This window comes from Ranitomeya imitator, chromosome 10, assembly GCF_032444005.1.
Source record: "Ranitomeya imitator isolate aRanImi1 chromosome 10, aRanImi1.pri, whole genome shotgun sequence".
In the NCBI taxonomy this organism is placed as follows: Eukaryota; Metazoa; Chordata; class Amphibia; order Anura; family Dendrobatidae; genus Ranitomeya; species Ranitomeya imitator.
Genome location: NC_091291.1, coordinates 50,440,948 through 50,459,376, shown reverse-complemented (window position 1 = coordinate 50,459,376; position 18,429 = coordinate 50,440,948). Strand labels below are relative to the sequence as shown.

At 41.1% G+C, this 18,429-nt stretch overlaps 1 protein-coding gene across 1 annotated transcript in view; it reads right to left on the bottom strand.

Moving 5' to 3' along the window:
- The window catches only part of LOC138651367 (cytoplasmic phosphatidylinositol transfer protein 1-like), a 219,120-nt gene that overhangs the window by 137,608 nt on the left and 63,083 nt on the right, over window positions 1-18,429 (bottom strand). The window contains exon 2 of the mRNA XM_069741496.1: window positions 7,672-7,820. Within this exon, the coding sequence (XP_069597597.1) occupies window positions 7,672-7,820 (149 nt within the window). The remainder of the gene's footprint in view (window positions 1-7,671; window positions 7,821-18,429) is intronic.

Below are 18,429 nucleotides of genomic sequence, written 5' to 3'. Positions count from 1 at the left end.
GAACATTCCTCAGACATCCATTACTAATCTCATTGATTGCAACCAAGGATGTAAGTGTGGACATTTCTGCATATGGCGCTAATACTCAATACTTAATAAGGTTATGTGCCCACGTTCATGATTGTTGGCAGAAAATAGCGTAGAAGGGAGGAGTGGAGGGGAAGTGTAGAAAGCTTACCACATTGTCGATTTCAAGTCTATGTATCAGCCGAAGTCCATGCTTATGGTGCCGCACCCATTGGTGATCACAAGCAAATGAAAAAGAAAAAGGGAAATCCACTGGCACGTCCAACAGGAAATAACTAAAATGACTTTTTATTAGAAAACTTTAAAACATGCTAAAAGTGAAACCTCAGAAACCTATGTTTTAGCATGTTTTAAAGTTTTTCTAATAAAAAGTAATTTTAGTTACTTCCTGTTGGATGCGCCAGTGGATTTCCCTGTCTCTTTTCGATTGTTGGCAGAGTTTTCCTAATCAAAAATTTCACAGGAAATCCGTTCCCTTTTTTTCACATTTTTATCGCGTTTTTTGCTCGTTTTTCTAGCATTTTTTTGCGTTTTTCTCAGGAGCTTCCCAATACAATAATATAACGGCAAATCCGCAGACATTCCGCAAAATTAATGAACATGCTGCGTTTTTATCCACGATGCGTTTTTTTGCGGAAAAAAAAAGGCAACGTGGGCACAAAAACTGCGGAATGCATTAAAATAATGGGATGCTTAATGTAAGCGTTTTTTAAGCGTTTATGCAGCAGAAAACCACTGCAAAAACGCTAAAAAAAGGTAAAAATCCAGAACGTGGACACGTAACCTAAATCTGGAAGTTTTGAAAATTGTATTACCATTTTTCATTATTTGCATATCAGTAACATTTCTATCTATCCCGTGATTTCTATAATTCCACAATTTTTTCTTCTTGGCGTTGCAATTTCAATATTGAGTGTATATTTCTCTGTCAAATGATCTTGCTGCAGTTCTCAGAGTTGCATAGAGTTGCAATATGCCGCCCACTGATGCATAAGAAATACAGTACCTCCATATGATTTCATTTCAAAACCGAGATTAAACGAGCAGTTTGTTTTTTCTATTGCATGTTAATCTGCTAAATCATTGTGACATTCTGAATCAGAAGTCATATTGTGAAGCCATATTCTTCCCTAGTAGCCCTGTTTCCAGAGTAATATTGCGGCAATGAAGTCCCCCGTGTAGACACCATACATTGGCACATGGAGCAACGAAGAGCATGTAATTCTGGCAAGCAGGGACTCTTGACATAATCGTAATCGCCTATCTCTGCTACAGTGTGGCTAGGATCTTGTGGCAGCACACTTCCAGTTTTACTTGCTCTTTATTCATTTTTTCTTTTATATAAAAGGACTGGTGGCAGATTGCTCATAAAATATTAACTTCTATTTACATTTGAAGAACACGTTCTGACTGTGCATCATTTCCCAAATTCCGAAAAGGTAGGATTGATAAACAAACTGGTTGAGAACGTCCAAGCCAATATATACAGTCATGAGAAAAAATAAGTATTCCAAAAGTAATTCTATGATTTTATGTATCCTTAGAAGGTCTTAGAATTAGGTAAGTATAACAAAATATTTAGAATTGAGAATCCTCAGTGGTTGATATTACCTCAGGCTAACAAAAAAAGCCAAAATCCAGAGACAGTATGTGAAAAATGTAAGTATACCCTATCTGCTTCGTTAAGAATCAAGAGGGCGAGTAGAAACTTAGTGCTGCTAATAAAATACCCATGATCAATTGTTTGCTAGCAAACATATAAACAGTTTGGAGTCCATCATTCTACATTAAGAAAGATTATTCATAAGCAAAACTGTCGATAGTTGACAATTTTCAGAGAGATTGCAAAAAATCAAAGAACTTCAGCTCAGAGTCTAAAGGCCCCTGTCATCTTGTCATGTTTGTGTTAATACAATTTGAAAAAGACTGAACAAGTACAGCTTGTTTGGCTGGTTGCCAGGAGAAAGTCTTTTTTTTTCTAAAATAGAACATGACAGCATTGCTAAAGTTTGTAAGGTTCCATCTGAACAAGTCACAAGACTTCTGGAACAGTGTTCTTTGGATAGACACGATCAAAGTTGAGATGATTGACCTGCGCCATATTTAATGAAAATCAAGCACAGCATATCAGTAAGTAAATAAAAATAGCGGCGCTGGTGCAGATGAAAGTGAGACGCAGCAGGTAATATTCTGTACCACACACAGAAAAAAATGAATAAATATATATAAAAAATACGTAAAACCTGCGCAGTCTGCTCTATATACACAAAAATCAAGTAATCACAATACGAAATTACCTGTCAGGTGAAGAGCGTTAATCGCATAGCAGTATATGTAAATGTTCAAACTCAGATAAGTGCAATTAGGAACTATAATGGAGAAAAAGAAATAGGAAAACGATATTAATAAATGGTTCCTATTACAAAAAAAGTGAGGATACTATTATAATATGTGCTAATATGATCGGGAGTGCACTATCAATCCTCCCAAAATACCAGCAAGAAAGGATAAAAATATGTTATAATAAAAAAATAATATAATAATACGCTCCTGTGATTTAAACGCTATTAGTAAGGCACCCGTAACTGCCTGAAAATAAAGTCAATGTAGTAACAAGCGGGTACTTGTATATAAATCAATACAGACGTGGTGGCTGCACGTTCAGCCTCAGTACAGACCTGTAGTGTAGATAGGTGCCTTTAAGAATCTCCGTGATTGCTGCAAATGGACGTTGCTGAATGCTCGACTTATAGATCCGGGAGTTTGCTTCTTCTAAGCGGCTTATGCAGGCGCTGTCCCGGCCGGTGACAAGCGCCTGTGCGGCCGCGGCTTGAAAGTCCTGATATGTTGCTTCGCAGGACCTGCAGTGACGTTCAGGTCACGTGTTCTTCAGTCACGTGGTGCCCCTGGAGACACTACGGATCGCAGTGGGAGCCAAAAACCAACGCGTTTCGGAATGACGCGGATTCCTTCATCAGGGTTGGCTCCCCCTGCATTGGAATGGCTATATATACCTGCGGTATGTCTCTCATAGGCTTAATTGAATGCAAATAGTTCCACCTCGTTATTCAGGCCTTTAGGTCTCAGGGTATCCATCTCGAAGATGTATTTAGTTTCTTCACGAGACATCTGACTAATAAAATCACCGTTACGCCAGTCTCGATATACCACCTTCATACCCACCACCTTTGTTCCTTGCAGGTGTCCTTCATGGTGGATTAAAAAATGTTTTGACAGTGGATGATCAGCGTATTTATTACGTATATTTCGAAGATGCTCATTTATTCTCTGGCTTAGGGCCCGTTTAGTGCGTCCCACATATTGTTTCCCACACGGACATTCAATAACGTATATCACCCCCCGCGTTGTACACGTTATAAAGTCCGTAATGGGGAATTCCGTGCCATTCCGTGATATCACCTGTTTCTGTTTGCTTAATTTTAGTGATTTACACATTTTGCATTTTTGGCACGGAAAGAAACCCTGGACAGTTTGTTTAAAGGGGCCCTTTGTTCTGATTGGGGGATTTGGATTCCGCACAGTAGGGGCAATTAGTAGGCCTAGATTACGTGCTTTCCTAAAAACAAAACGTGGGCATTCAGATAGTTTGTCTCCTATTGTATTATCCTCTTTCAAAAGGTCCCAATGTTTGTTTACAATTTTTCTCAAAATTGATATGTTTGAGTTGTATTGAGTGATGATAGGTATCACTATCTTAGATTGCTGTTTAAAGGGATCCTTTTCCTCCTTATTACTATCAGCGAGGAGTTTTGTTCGAGAGATTTGTTTAACCGTATTTTTAGTTAGGGTTAAAGCTTTTTTATCATACCCTTTATTTACAAACTTGTTGATGAGCATATCTGCCTCCCTGTCAAAATCTTCTATGTTAGTACAGTTACGATTTGATCTAATGAACTGGCTACGAGGAACATTTAGCAACCATCGTGGTAAGTGGCAGCTATTCATAGAAATAAAGCTGTTTGAATCAGTAGGTTTGATGTAAGTACGGGTTTGCAATTTTCCCTCACTGGCTGAGATGATAAGGTCCAGAAAATGTACATTGTCCTTACTAATATTTGATGAAAATTCAAGATAAAATTCATTTTTATTTATATCTATTAAAAATTGTGCTAGAGCTTGTACACCCCCATCCCAAATAAAAAAGACATCGTCTATAAAACGTAGCCAGAGGACCAGACCCGCACGCAGCACGCCCCCGTGGTAGATGTGGAGATCCTCCCACCTACCCACGTAAAGGTTTGCGTAGCTGGGTGCGAATCTGGTCCCCATAGCTGTCCCCCATTGCTGGGTATAGTAGTTCTTCCCATATCTAAAATAGTTATGGGTAAGAATAAAAACAGCGCATTCTTTAATAAAGTCCACCTTCTCACGTGATAGACTTTGTGACTTATTTAAAAAGTATCCCATTGCTTCTGTCCCTTTTTTGTGTTGTATCACGGTGTATAGTGATGCAATGTCCTATTTCTTTTTCTCCATTATAGTTCCTAATTGCACTTATCTGAGTTTGAACATTTACATATACTGCTATGCGATTAACGCTCTTCACCTGACAGGTAATTTCGTATTGTGATTACTTGATTTTTGTGTATATAGAGCAGACTGCGCAGGTTTTACGTATTTTTTACAGCATATCAGTACAAACATACCAACTGTCAAGCACAGTGGTGGAAGGTTGATGATTTGGACTTGTTTTGTAGATACAGGACCAGGGCACCTTGAGTCGACCAGAAACTCCGGGGTATGCCAAAGGATTTTAGAGTCAAATGTGAGGCCCAAACTGGATCATGCAACAGGACAATGATCACAAGCACACAAACAAACCTACATCATAATGGCTGAAAAAGAAAAGTATTGAGGTGTTGTGATGACCAGAGCTCAACTCAATTGAAATTATTTAGACATTACGAGAGCTGCACATAAACAAATGCCAACAATGAACTTTAAGAGGCTGTCCACTACTAGGACAACCCCTTCTCATACCCCATGCTTGGCCCCATATAATAAAAAAGCCTATACTCACCTCCTGTGTCAACACCGTTATAGCGGTGTCGGCACTCTTGTGCGGTTGTTGTGACACGTGACTCCGGCGCCCAATCAGAGTTGGCGTCACTGTCCCATTAAACATGTAGAGGATGTCCGAGCTGAAGCTGATCTTTGGCTCCTCTTCAAGCTCAATTTGACAGAGGGGGGGACAGTGACGCCAGTGCTAATTGGCCCTGGGGTCACGTGTCACAACAACCGCATGAGAGCCCCGGGGAGAGCGAGTGCCCACACACTTCGGGAACAGTGCCAACATGAGAGGTGAATATAAGCTTTTTAATTTTTTCGAGGACAAGTGTAGGGTATGTCAAGGAGCTGTCCAAGTAGTGGAAGACTTCTTTACGCAACATTGTGATTCCCCCATAATGATATGAGAGACTGATAAATTCATACAGAAAATGATTACTTGGTGCTGTTGCTGCTAAAGGTGGTTCTACAATCTATTGATTCATGGAGTGTACTTAATTTTTCACACACCACTTCTGCAGTTTGGACCAGTTTATGTTAAATAAATTCTTTCTTTAATTTGTCACGTGTTGTTGTACCGCCAATGTTATATTTAACTAATTTGAAGTCCTTCTGAGGACCAGATGTTTTTTTTCTTATGTCTTGATAAGCAAAACCGTACAATTTAAAGAGGGTGCAATTAGTTTTTCTTATGACTGTAACAGCAAATCATATACGTATTAATGAATGAGCTGTCACAGTATTTGTATGCATCTTCTAATTTTTTTCTTAAAAAGTTTTTAAAAAAATCGGTGTTTCACGTATCAGCTGTAAGTTCAGACTCTACTTTGTACCATTTGTTATCATCACCTCTATTTCCACCAAGAACTAGAACTAGAATTAAAGAAGCACTCCTCCCATCAAAGTTGTTATCCTCTTAATATATTGCAGTCATCATATTATATAGCACTGTGTGCTTACAATTGCCCATTTTGCCTTTCTACCCAGGTAATTATTCTCTTTTCTCTGCTCTATGTAGAAACAGGAAGTCTCTTCTACCTGTAAAAATCAACCCCCTTCCATAGACTTTTGCATTAACTTATGACTTGTGCAGAGAAAATTGACCTCCTGTTTCTACATAGGGCTTAGAAGGATTCAGATTAGCCAAATTTTACAAAATGTCACAGGCCTAATAGAAAAGAGAAGAATTAGCTGGGAAGAAGGACACAATGAGCAATTCTAAGTACACAGTGCTATATAATATGATTACTGCAATATATTAAGAGGATACACATTTTAATGGGAGTACTTCTTTATGGAGTTCCATTGAAAGTTAAAGATGACCACTTCTTAGGTCAAAAGTGTCCAGTTTTTAGTTTTATTGTATTCTGGCTGTTCCCCTAAGTATTCCATTTTCTTTTTTCACCCATCATGTGGTTCCAGAGATATTGATGTTTTTTATGTAGTGCTAATTTTTATGTTTTTTTTTTTTTTTTATATACTAATGGAGCGTGACTGACCAAATCCTTAAAGAGGTTGCCCACTACTCGGACATCCACTTCTAAATCACATAGTACCTCTATGTAAAATAAGAGCTATACTGTCCCAGCAATGTCGGAGACTCTTTTCCCGGTGCACACACAACATTGTTAAGTGACGCTAGCCCTACAACAAATCAGCGGCTGCTTCCCTCTCATTTCCTTTGGGTGTAACTGACATCTGGAGGATGTCATAGAGGAGCAGCAGCTTTCACTCATTCTAGGTGACAGTTTCATCCGAAGGCTGAGAAGCAGCCATTGATTTGCTGAAGGGCTCGTATGACATAGCCATCATGTGAGTACTGGGAAAGAGGCGCCAACATCGCTGTCATGTGAGTACTGGGAAAGAGGCGCCAACATCGCTGGAACAGCGCTCGTATTGGAGGTGAGTATAGCTGTTATTATTTTACATGGGGGAACTATGGTGATGTAGAAGGGGATCTCCAAGTAGTGGACAACCCCTTATACCATGTTTCGTCCTAGTGCAGACGAGGCAAAGCAGTGAGAAAGTCATCTGCTGTAGCCAGTTGTCTTACAGCCAGACACTGGAAAGGAGGAGATTGGTGCCATATTTAGTCACCTGTAGTCCTTAAAGGAAAAATTTAAAAAAATATATATTTTTTATTCCAGCTGTAACCTAAAGAGATTTAAAGCACCACTCCAGTATTGTTTTATCGTACCACTGGAGTGGTGGTTTACATGTAATTCCCCTGCCCTTTATCTCATACTCTCCTGCTGCCACATGCATCCTTTTCCAGCGTTGTTCCCATCGGTCTCCAGTGAAAAGGGACCTGATAGCAGCTCCAGTGTTTCATGGAGTGGCGCGGAGGTCATGTTTCAATACAAATCAATGGAAGACTTGTTCTGGGTCTTGTAGACTTGCACTGAGCTCTTGCGATGTAACTTTGACTTCCTGTCAATCAAAAGTTACGGGCTCAAGATGGTGCTGCAGAATCGGTAAAATGTGAAGCCACCGGAAGGTATTAAAACTGGGGCAGGGACTTACATTTACTGGAAAAAAAATGTGCTGAAGTCATTGACACAGTTTTATTTTTTCAGCAGCGTCTAAGTGTTTTATGCCCTTTATGTAATGACACACCTGTTTAGGTAGACCCTCTTCTCCGTGTATTGTCCTTTGCCATGGTTGGGATTGTCATAAGGCTCGTTGATGATCACTTCCACCCCTTCTCCATCTGAACTTTGTTCATGGCTGTGTTTGCTGATCATGTACAGCTGTCCAATCCTGTACTGCAAAGACAAGAGACAGGTCACAATGGACGCTAGTCATGGCGCAACCAGATTTATCTGTTTCAGCAGTTCTTGACCTGATTTGGCACGCATTAGTGGAAACATGTCCATTTTTTCCATATTTTAAATTACATACTTAATCTGAAATCAACGCCGAGCTGCATGTTATAACAGGTGGGAATCTGGGACATGCTAACTTGTTCGACAGCGCATTGCTCATAGGCAGAGAATCACGGGCAGAGGAAAGCGTGGGAAGTACTGACATCGCTCTCGTGTCCGGACAAGCAGCATTAGTTCCCACTGACTTCAGTATTGCTAGAAAAGTCAAGCCTGATGGAAAAACAATGGAGCGAGAGAACTAGTTACAGGGTTTCCCTACCATATAATTACGCTTTTTTTTCATGAATATACTGAAATAATCTAAATCTACAGAACTGCAGGAAAATCACAGCTTCCTCGCCCACCGCTGCTCTTTCTTTTAAAAGAAAGGTTCATTTTCTGCATCGTTAATAACCTTTACCCGTTATAGGAAAGGTTCGGAGCACAGAATACATCGAAATGCGGAATACTCACTCACTGAACATAAAATTAAAACCATTAAAAAAAAAGGGTCACAAAGGCATCAAAACATAAATTACTGGTCTATACTGAACATAAAATGACTGAAAAATAATTATTACTTCCGTATATGTGAACATTTCTAGGACGCTTATTATTTTACATAGAAATTCTATGCCTCAAAATTGTAACCCAGAAAAAAAAAATAAAAAAAAAATATTACAGCAAAAATGGTGAAATGTTTGCCAATATCATAAGCCATGTCCAGGGTCGGACTGGCCCACTGGAGAATAGGAAAATTCTCTGGTGGGCCCCAGTGCACCATTCTCTTATATGAGCAGTACTTGGCACATTATACCATTGTCATTATATAGAGAATAATACATTGGTGTACAGGACACACGGCAAGAGATACATGAGTAGATAGTGACCAGTGTCCGTCACACTAGCAACTAGTATTCACAGTATTGAGTAAATTTCCAATACCCTCAATAAGCACCAAGTGGCTAAGTGTCAACGATTCCAGCCTGCATTGTGGCAAAGTCATATGGCCATTAGTCTAGGCATGGAAAACATGGAACAATAAATTACAATGGTACTGTACTTTATAGAGACACCAAAGAGGGAGAAGATCAAAAACACATACGTCCGCCCCGACGCGCGTTTTGAACCTGCCTTCGTCAGACAGGCAGCATCTTATTCATTTAACAATCTGCCTATTTCATTGATATATAAATGTGTGATTAGGGATAATGTCACATTTGCATGTAGCTGAACAGCGGGGCAATGGAGTTGGTTACTGGTGGGCCCTTGACACCCCAGTAGCAGCCAGCTGTCCTCAAACTTGGGCTGTCTCAATGATACATGCTTGTAGATTACATGGTAAGAGTGGATGAGCACATCATGGGTTAAAGCAGCAACTGTTCTCTGCTCCATTGTGTCATGCTACTTATACAATGTGCCTCATCTTGTCTGTTGGTTTCTCCTGACTAATCTGCTTTTTAGTAGCATCTTTTGGATTGAGAACAATGTAGTTAGTAATAATTCATCCTTGAACCTGCATGACATTGCTGTTTATTAGCCCAAGCCCGTCTACGACTGTGACTTTTGCCATCAGACCTTGAAGCACTTGTCGGCGAGCTGTTTTGATACGCTACAGAGAATCTGTGCATGATTTCACATGCCTATCGAAGAAGGCACTTTTGTTTATACACTTGCAAATTCACAATGTGTCACATATCCTTTATTTACTTGGCAAAAAAAAAACAGGTTATGGAGACGATCAGACCGAGGTTTTACATAAGAAAATAACTGTGGAGATACTATTACAGATAGGAAATCCAGTACTCTTCTCACTTTCTAGCCAGAGCCAAAGCTCATTCCCTTTTATAGCTGTCGAGCATCAAATGAATGGAAGCTCCTTGAGATCCTAATTCCGGTGATGTGTCACTTACTTTACAGGGTGCAGTAGTTATGGTGGAGTCAGTTCTCTCTGCTGCTGATCTGGCAGAGCTACAGCTCTCTATGCATGTTGTGTAGTGACAGAAAGCTGCCAAATTTGTCCTGGAGGCGGGGTTGGACTAGGAAGCACGAGGCATCTAGTCCTGTAGTGATAATCTCCTGCTGATAAAACACTGATTGTATTGAAACAGCAAACCACATCCAAGTAAGAAACACATTACTTGAATCAGGCTCTCTTTCACTCCATTATAGTGCTCTCAGATTTCATAGCAAAACCCTGCTGACAGATTTCCTTTAAATAATAACCATTATTTTATTTTTGTCATACATTAATAGTATACATAAATATAAGAAACATTGCAATACATCTGATCAGAGGAACTTCCCAAATGTGATGGTTACACGCTTGTTTTCAGGGCAGTTGGGGCATGGAGTACTTGTGTGTCGCGGCGAAACACATATTTGGGAAAAAATTTGATGACGTTGCGATTCGGATTCAAATTTAAAAAAAAATTATTTATGCTTGTAAAATATGCATTAATTTGGGCAATGGAACAACGAGTGTTTACATAGGAAGTGGCCAAAAAATCCCTAATGAAAAAAGAAAAAAAAGCTGCATGTTTGTAATGTAATAATAAGTGGCACATTTCTGGCAATAATTTGTTGAAAACCTTCCCAGAAATATAAATGATTTATCAACAAGTCCTGTAAACAAGGGAGCATATTTCTGATCAGGTTATTCTTTATTTGGCATCTAGAGTGAATAGCCGTCTACATGCGCTTCTAATAGTGGCACAGTTGGGATTTGTAATGCAGCCATGCCGCTGGTCTGAACTACCAATGCTCGGACTGGCCCATAGGGTAACTGGGGAATTTCCCAGTGGGCCACTCTGCAGATCTTGGCTCATACCCCTGCTATATGGCCAATACTTGGCATAATTATTATTATTTATTTATATAGCACCATTAATTCCATGGTGCTGTACATGAGAAAGGGGGTTATGTACAGGGTTATAGATATCGTTTACATTAAGCAGGTTTACATTGACAGATTGGTACAGAGGGGAGAGGACCCTTTCCTTGCGGACTTACATTCTACGGGATAATGGGGGAAGAGACAGAAGGTCGGGGGTGCCGCAGCTCTGGTGGTGGTGAGACGGCATCTCTGGTGGTGGTTAGGCGGCAGTTCTGGTGGTGGTGACGTGGCAGTTCTGGCGGTGGTGACGCGGCAGCTCTGGTGCTGATGCCACAGCTCGGGTGGTTGGTGACACGGCAGCTCTGGCGGTGGTGACGCGGCAACTCGGGTGGTTGGTGAGGCGGCAGCTCGGGTGGTTGGTGAGGCGGCAGAATGGTCATTGCATGCTGTAGGCTTTCCTGAAGAGATGGGTTTTCAGGTTCCTTCTGAAGGGTCCGAGGGTGGTGGATAATTGAACGTGTTGAGGTGTGGAATTCCAGAGGATGGGGGATATTCGGGAGAAATCTTGGAGGCGGTTGTGTGAGGAATGAATAAGTGTGGAGGAGAGTAGGAGGTCTTGAGATGATCGGAGATTACGTGAGGGAAGATAGTGGGAGATTAGTTCAGAGATATACGGAGAGGACAGGTTGTGGATGGCTTTGTAGATCAGTGTTAGTAGTTTGAACTGGATTCGTTGGGGAATTGGGAGCCAATGGAGGGATTTGCAGAGGGGAGAAACAGGGGAGTAGTGAGGAGAGAGGTGGATTAGCGGGCAGCAGAGTTGAGGACAGTCTGGAGCAATGCAAGAGAGTTAGCAGGGAGGCCACAGAGGAGGGTGTTGCAGCAATCAAGGCGGGAGATGATGAGGGCATGCACCAGAGTTTTAGTAGATTGTGGGCTGAGGAAAGGACAGATTCTGGCAATATTTTTGAGTTGGAGGCAACAGGAGGTGGCAAGAGTTTGGATGTGTGGTTTGAAGGACAGGGCAGAGTCGAGAGTTACCCCGAGGCAGCGGATTTCAGGTGCGGGAGAAATTGTGATGCCGTTTACCATAATAGATAGATCAGGTAGGGGGGATACGCGAGATGGGGGAAATAAGATGAGTTCACTTGATTCACTCTGTACAGAAAAAAAGCAGCCTCTCATCCTTCATTAACCAAACTACACAGTTTTTATTATATAGAGATGTAGGTAAATGTGTGAATGAGGGTAGTGTAATATTTGCATCCAGGTGAAAAGTGGGCCCCAAAGTCAATAATACTGGTAGGCCCTTGGCAACCCAGTCTGACTCTGAGTGCACTCCTGCAGACACAAACTTGCGAAACCTCCATTTTTAAATGAATTTCATTTACAATAAAGATAGCGGAGGCTTCCATGCTTAAGCCTCCAGAAGATTGGACAGGTCACTTCTTTTAGCCGTTTCTCAGATTTGGAAGCCTAAAGTGGTTGAAAAAAATGACAGAAGTTGTTTTCCATCGCTGTGAATATGTTGGCCTTTTAAGCCCTTTTTAAAGTGGGTTCTAGTAAGTATCTGCTGGGTGACTTTTTTCAGATATTTTTTTCATCGGGTTCACTACATAACTTAAAAAAGCATTAAAAAATATCAACATTAAAAACGGCCTAAAAAACTTGTGTAACAATGATTTTTTTTTATAAGAAAAAGAAAAGACATTTGTTGGGAATCTCGCTCAGGCAAAACTAACAGGTCAAACAAATTCTTATCCTCTCTTGCTGCCTCGGTGTGTACTATCAACCATCAAGTAAAGGAAAAGAAAACTACAGCCCTTGTGCCATTCAGTGATCTCTTGCACCCTGAGTCCTGCACCACAAGTATACGAAGCCTGACATAAATGGGACCGGTAGCCCTGGGCCCAGCTCCACCTGTGGGGAGCAGAACCATCTCAGCTGTGTCACCATTAGACCAAGTGTTCTCCTATAGCAGCGTCGGCCATCCGTTGCTGAACACAACAGGTGGCGTCACATTAAATCCCATATACATATTCCCCATTTTATGGCACAGCGAGGGCCATGGAGTCGGGTCATGGCCTCGTGACTTCTCAAAAAAACTGTCCGACCCGGTTCAGAGTACCCCACGGCAGTGGTGGTATGTCAATAGAGGTCAGTGAGGAGAAAACAGAACCAGTTAATGGAGCGGCCGCCTGGTGTTTGCTCCATGCTGATCACATTTGCATACCACTTACCAGGTAGATACTGTATCTACTTACCACTAGATACTGTGTCTTCAGGAATCATAAAATGCATTCACAGCAGCTTTATTAAAAATATCCTGTAATTAGTGCAGTTAAGAGATTTACCAGTCATTTTTTCACTAGAGAACTTCTTACAAAATACTCGTTTGAGAAGTGAAGTGAAATGCATAACATATGGCTGCCGAGCTATCTGCTTTGGCTTTGATGTAGCCTTTTGCTCGCCAAAATGGAATTTTTCTGAGATACTTTTTTATAATGAGTATTAAAAATACAGACATCTGGAAAGTGAATCAGAGATATTTTTCTCCTGGGTGTACCTCCGAGTCTAGAAATATTTTCTCTACCTTTGGATTTTACATGTTTATCTTGGCTCTCTCTTCATAGGAGTTCAAAACGTCTATTTAAATGTTAAGGGTGTCATTACAGCGAGGGGATTTTTAACAAGAAGTTATAAAAATGGGTCAAAGGATTTAAAAAATAATCACTTTTTTATGTCTATAAATAAAGTATATCCATGGTAATTTCAAGCAGGGAAGTAAGACCATGGCCTATTTTCAGTGCAGAAAGAACAGGCAGTCCTATGCAGGTCTGGTAATAGTTACTATCTGAATACCCAGAACTACTGAAATTCATTTGCTGGTGTTCTCTGGAGTTTTTCAGTCACTTCCTTGCTAGCATAAAAGAAAAAAGAGGATTAGCTCCTTATATGCTAGGGGGCATTTAGTACTTTGTAGTACATTCCATGCCCTTCGGCACTGACGAAATTGGAGGAGTGAAGCATTAAGAATCTGTCACCATTACTAATGACAAATGTGACCCATCATGGGGTAACGGAGAGAAATGAGCATAGGATGATGTGAAGGGATGAAGAATTTTAATTAAAAAAAATAATGAATGCATATTTCCATTTATGGAGTTCTAGAATTTAGCTCCCTGATTATAACGCCTTTTGGACTACTTTATGGGCTGTTATGCCAAAAATCTAGGTCTGTACATGCAGTGATTTCTAATCTGGTTTCTGATAAATGAACATCTATTGGCACAGGGACCCTACAAGGTTGGACTGAAACATTAGGTATATAATGCACATTATTGTAGTCATATGAAGTAGTCACAATCATATTAACTAGAGATGAGCAGATAAATACGCAGGGGATAGAGTTTGAGTCTAAGTTCCTAAAATTCACAGTTTCATGCCAATTTGAATTATTTATATAATAAACTTTCAGAGTACCATTTTCCATATTGCTAAAGCATCAGGGAGCAGGCTTGCTTTGTGTTGCTGTGCAGGTCTTCCCATACTGGCCTATAGCTATGACACCTAGCACATGGTCATGCCTTGCGCAGTAGTGGCCAATACTTGGGACATCACAGATCAGCAGTTCTCAGTAAAGCACAGTTTGCAGGGTGGTTTTACACCTCCAGAATCACTGGGTACCAGGGCTCTTGTAGAACGTAAGCTCTTACTGTCAGCATGGTCCTTGCTCCCGCTCTCTTTTTGAGTTTTAGCTCTTATGGTCAGCGAGGTCCTCTCTCCTCTGTAGCTTGTAAGTTCTTATGGTCAGTGAGGTTTTCCCTCGCGAAGAGTGTAAGCTCTTATGGTAAGTGTAGTCTTCCCTCCTGTAGAGTGTAAGCTCTTATAGTTAGCAGGATCATCTCTCTCCTGTAGAGTTTATGGCCTTATGGTCAGTGAGGTGTTCCCACCTGTAGAGTGTAAGCTCTTATGGTCAGTGAGGTCTTCCGTCTTGTAGCGTGTAAGCTCTTATGGTCAGTGAGGTCTTCTGTCCTGTAGAGTATAAGCTCTTATGGTCAGTGAGGTGTTCCCACCTGTAGAGTGTAAGCTCTTATGGTCAGTGAGGTCTTCCGTCCTGTAGAGTGTTAGCTGTTATGGTCAGTGAGGTCTTCCCTCTGGTAGAGTGTAAGCTCTTATGGTCAGTGAAGTCTTCCGTCCTGTAGAGTGTAATCTCTTATGGTCAGTGAAGTCTTCCCTCCTGTAGAGTGTAAGCTCTTATGGTCAGTGAGGTCTTCCCTCCTGTAGAGTGTAAGCTCTTATGGTCAGTGAAGTGTTGTGAATTCTGTTGTCGAACTCCCTCCTGTGGTCGTGAATGGTACTTCGGCGAGTTCTGTCCATGGACTCCCTCTGGTGGCTGTGAGTGAAGCTGCTGCTTCTGAGGTTCCTTACACAGGTGACGTGGTTTATCCTTTGGTTGGCTGCTCTATTTAACTCCACTCAGATCATTACTCCATGCCAGCTGCCAATGTTCCTGCATTGGTTCAGTTCGCTCTTGGATCTTTCTGGTGACCTGTCTTCTCCAGCAGAAGCTAAGTTCCTGATAGTTATTATTTGTTCATTGTTTCCTTGTCCAGTTGGCTTTCATGATTTTGTCTTGCTAGCTGGAAGCTCTGGGATGCAGAGTGGCACCTCCGCACCGTGAGTCAGTGCGGAGGTCTTTTTGCACACTCTGCGTGGTCTTTTGTAGTTTTTGTGCTGACCGCAAAGATACCTTTCCTATCCTCTGTCTGTTTAGTAAGTCTGGCCTCCCTTTGCTGAAACCTGTTTCATTTCTGCGTTTGTGACTTTCATCTTTACTCACAGTCAATATATGTGGGGGGCTGCCTTTTCCTTTGGGGAATTTCTCTGAGGCAAGGTAGGCTATATTTTCTATCTCTAGGGCTAGCTAGCTCTTAGGCTGTGAAGAGGCGTCTAGGGAGTGTCAGGAACGCTCCACAGCTATTTCTAGTTGTTGTGATAGGATTAGGGCTTGCGGTCAGCAGAGCTCCCACATCCCAGAGCTTGTCCTGTGTGAGTTTAACTATCAGGTCGTGCCGGGTACTCCTAACCACCAGGTCAATAACAGTGAAGTCTTCCCTCCTGTAGAGTGTAAGCTCTTATGGTCAGTGAGGTCTTCCATCCTGTAGAGTGTTAGCTGTTATGGTCAGTGAGATCTTCCCTCCTGTAGAGTGTAAGATGTTATGTTTGGCAGGATCCTCTCTCTCTCCAATAGACTTTAAGCTCCAATGGTCAGCAATGTCCTCTACACTCTAAAGGAGATAGAAGAAATCTCTTATGGTCAGTGGTGTCCTCTCTCTCTTTCTTCCCTGTAGCGTGTACTTTTTTAGAGTTCCTAAGTATAGGTCATCAATGAAAAAATACTGGATAACTCTTTAACACAGTGCCAAATGCTGTCTGCTCAAGATAATCCATGCATAAGCCTCCAGCTGTTGTATACTCCAACAATTTTAGCATGCTAGAAATTCCAAAACAGACCCATATTCTTTTGCATACATTGTCCTATGTATGATGACGTTTCTGCTCCACCTCTATCCGTGAGCTAATTGATTTACTGGGACATTGGCTGTAAAGTGTATGAATGATATGTGGATAATGAGACCGTGAGTCTACTGGTGACTAGAAATGATAGAATTGTATTTCCAGAAAAAAGCAAAAGAATACAAATGGCCTTTATAGCAATTGTATACTGTTGTGGGGATTGCATTTGTGATTCAGGCGAAATCATTGTTTTCTAGTGTTCAAAGCGGATTATAATGACTTTTAGTTAAAATAGGACGGTAAAGCGTTCACACCTCGTCACCCACTCATGCCTGGCGGTAGTGGAGTCCAAACCTTGCCGGTGAACTTATTTTATTTCATAGTTGTGGTTATAAATATTACTTGATATTTCCAGATATGAGCACTTCACTGCACTCCTTGATTATAAAACTTATAATGCCGAAGTAGAAACAAGCACCACATTACAAAGCAGCAGATCTCTTCTACTTCGCAACTCCATCCATGGCCACTACCTGATCACCGCACCCAAGGACTTCATGCCCCATTATTATTCATACCAGATTACTCTCCATTGAACATGTATATGATGCTTTCTGCTTTTACAGGACAATTCTGTTATGATCTGTCATGATTTCATGTAATAGTGCAAAAGGTTTTACTAGATACTATGCAGGGAAGCGTGAGCAGAGCTTTATCATTCTTCTATAGAAATTGGCAAAAAAAATGGGGCTTCTTACAATTACTAGGCCCCCCATACTATGTGTGCAGCCAGGCGTGGACTCATACAGATTAAGGCCCCTGTGCCAGAACAATACATGGTCCCTTTGTAGTACAATTACTTCTCATAATGTACAATTCCACCTGCTTTGGAAATGATAACGGGCACCCTGACCTCTTGGGTCCATGTGCAACTGCCCAGGTTGCACAAATGATGTGTCCACCACTGCGTGCGGCAGCGGACTGTTCCACAACTTTCTACACACCCAGCGTCCCTCTCCAGCATATTTCCTTGAAATAGACCATTATTAAGGTCGAATCGCGAGATGCTGTCTGCTTTCCCTATGCTAAAGCTAAATAAATAGGTATATTCTTGAGCAAAAGTCAATTACTTCTGTCTCATTCGTTGCTGAGGTTTCTCTTACATGATATAATAGGACTACAGCCCTTTCCTCAAATATGTAAATCTATAGAGCAGTACTGCAGCTTTACACATGCTCACATAATGTCTTGATGTCGCGTGCACCATGCTGCAATGTCATGACTTAGTTGGGGCGTAATAATTGGCATACCAGTTTTCGACTACCGACCAAGGAAGATCACACTGTCCTGGTCTGTCTGCTTTCTTTTTGGACCTATGAAATTATTATGGTCTTTTTGGAGCTATGAAAGTTATGAAATTGTCATACAGTAGTTAATGTTAATTTAACAGCATGAAAATAAGCAAGTTTGGAATTGACTTTCTTTTTTTATCTGCTCTGATTCTCCCGCTGTAAGAGTTTTTATCATACATAGTGTGCTGTTTGTTTTCCAAGTAGACAAGAACTTGACCTTGTATGCTCAGTAGTTACGTTTCAGGAGAGGAGTTAACGCCTGAGATACCAGTCAGCTCTCTCAAGCGCATTGATTTCTATTGAGCAGCTAGACAACTGCTCCCTTCCCTCTAACAGCTCCTGACCAATCTGCTGTTTTCAATCCTGCAAAATCACCATCTCTCAGTATCGCCACGTTTCAGAGCAGTTCACCTGATCACCGTTCTCTCTTTCAGGAAACAGGTACCTATAAAAATCACCTATCTTCTCTATATTCAGTTACAGTGATAACTGCTCAAAACACAACTAGAGTATAATCTTTTAAGAGATGGGAATAAGTCATCACCAGAAACTTAAAATGTTCAATCTGCCTGGTCTTTCTTACATTCAACACCAGCATTTTTGAGGGATTAAGGGGGTAGTTTAGTTCCCCAATACATATTAGATTATCGTATCCCACTTAAAACAGTTTGCTTGTCTGACTTTCATCTACCATTCATAACTGGCCATCAATGAAATATGAACCAGACTTCAGAGTTGCAGGTAAAAATTACTATTAATTTTTTTAGTTTTTCACAGTAATGTTAAAGGGAACCTGTCACCC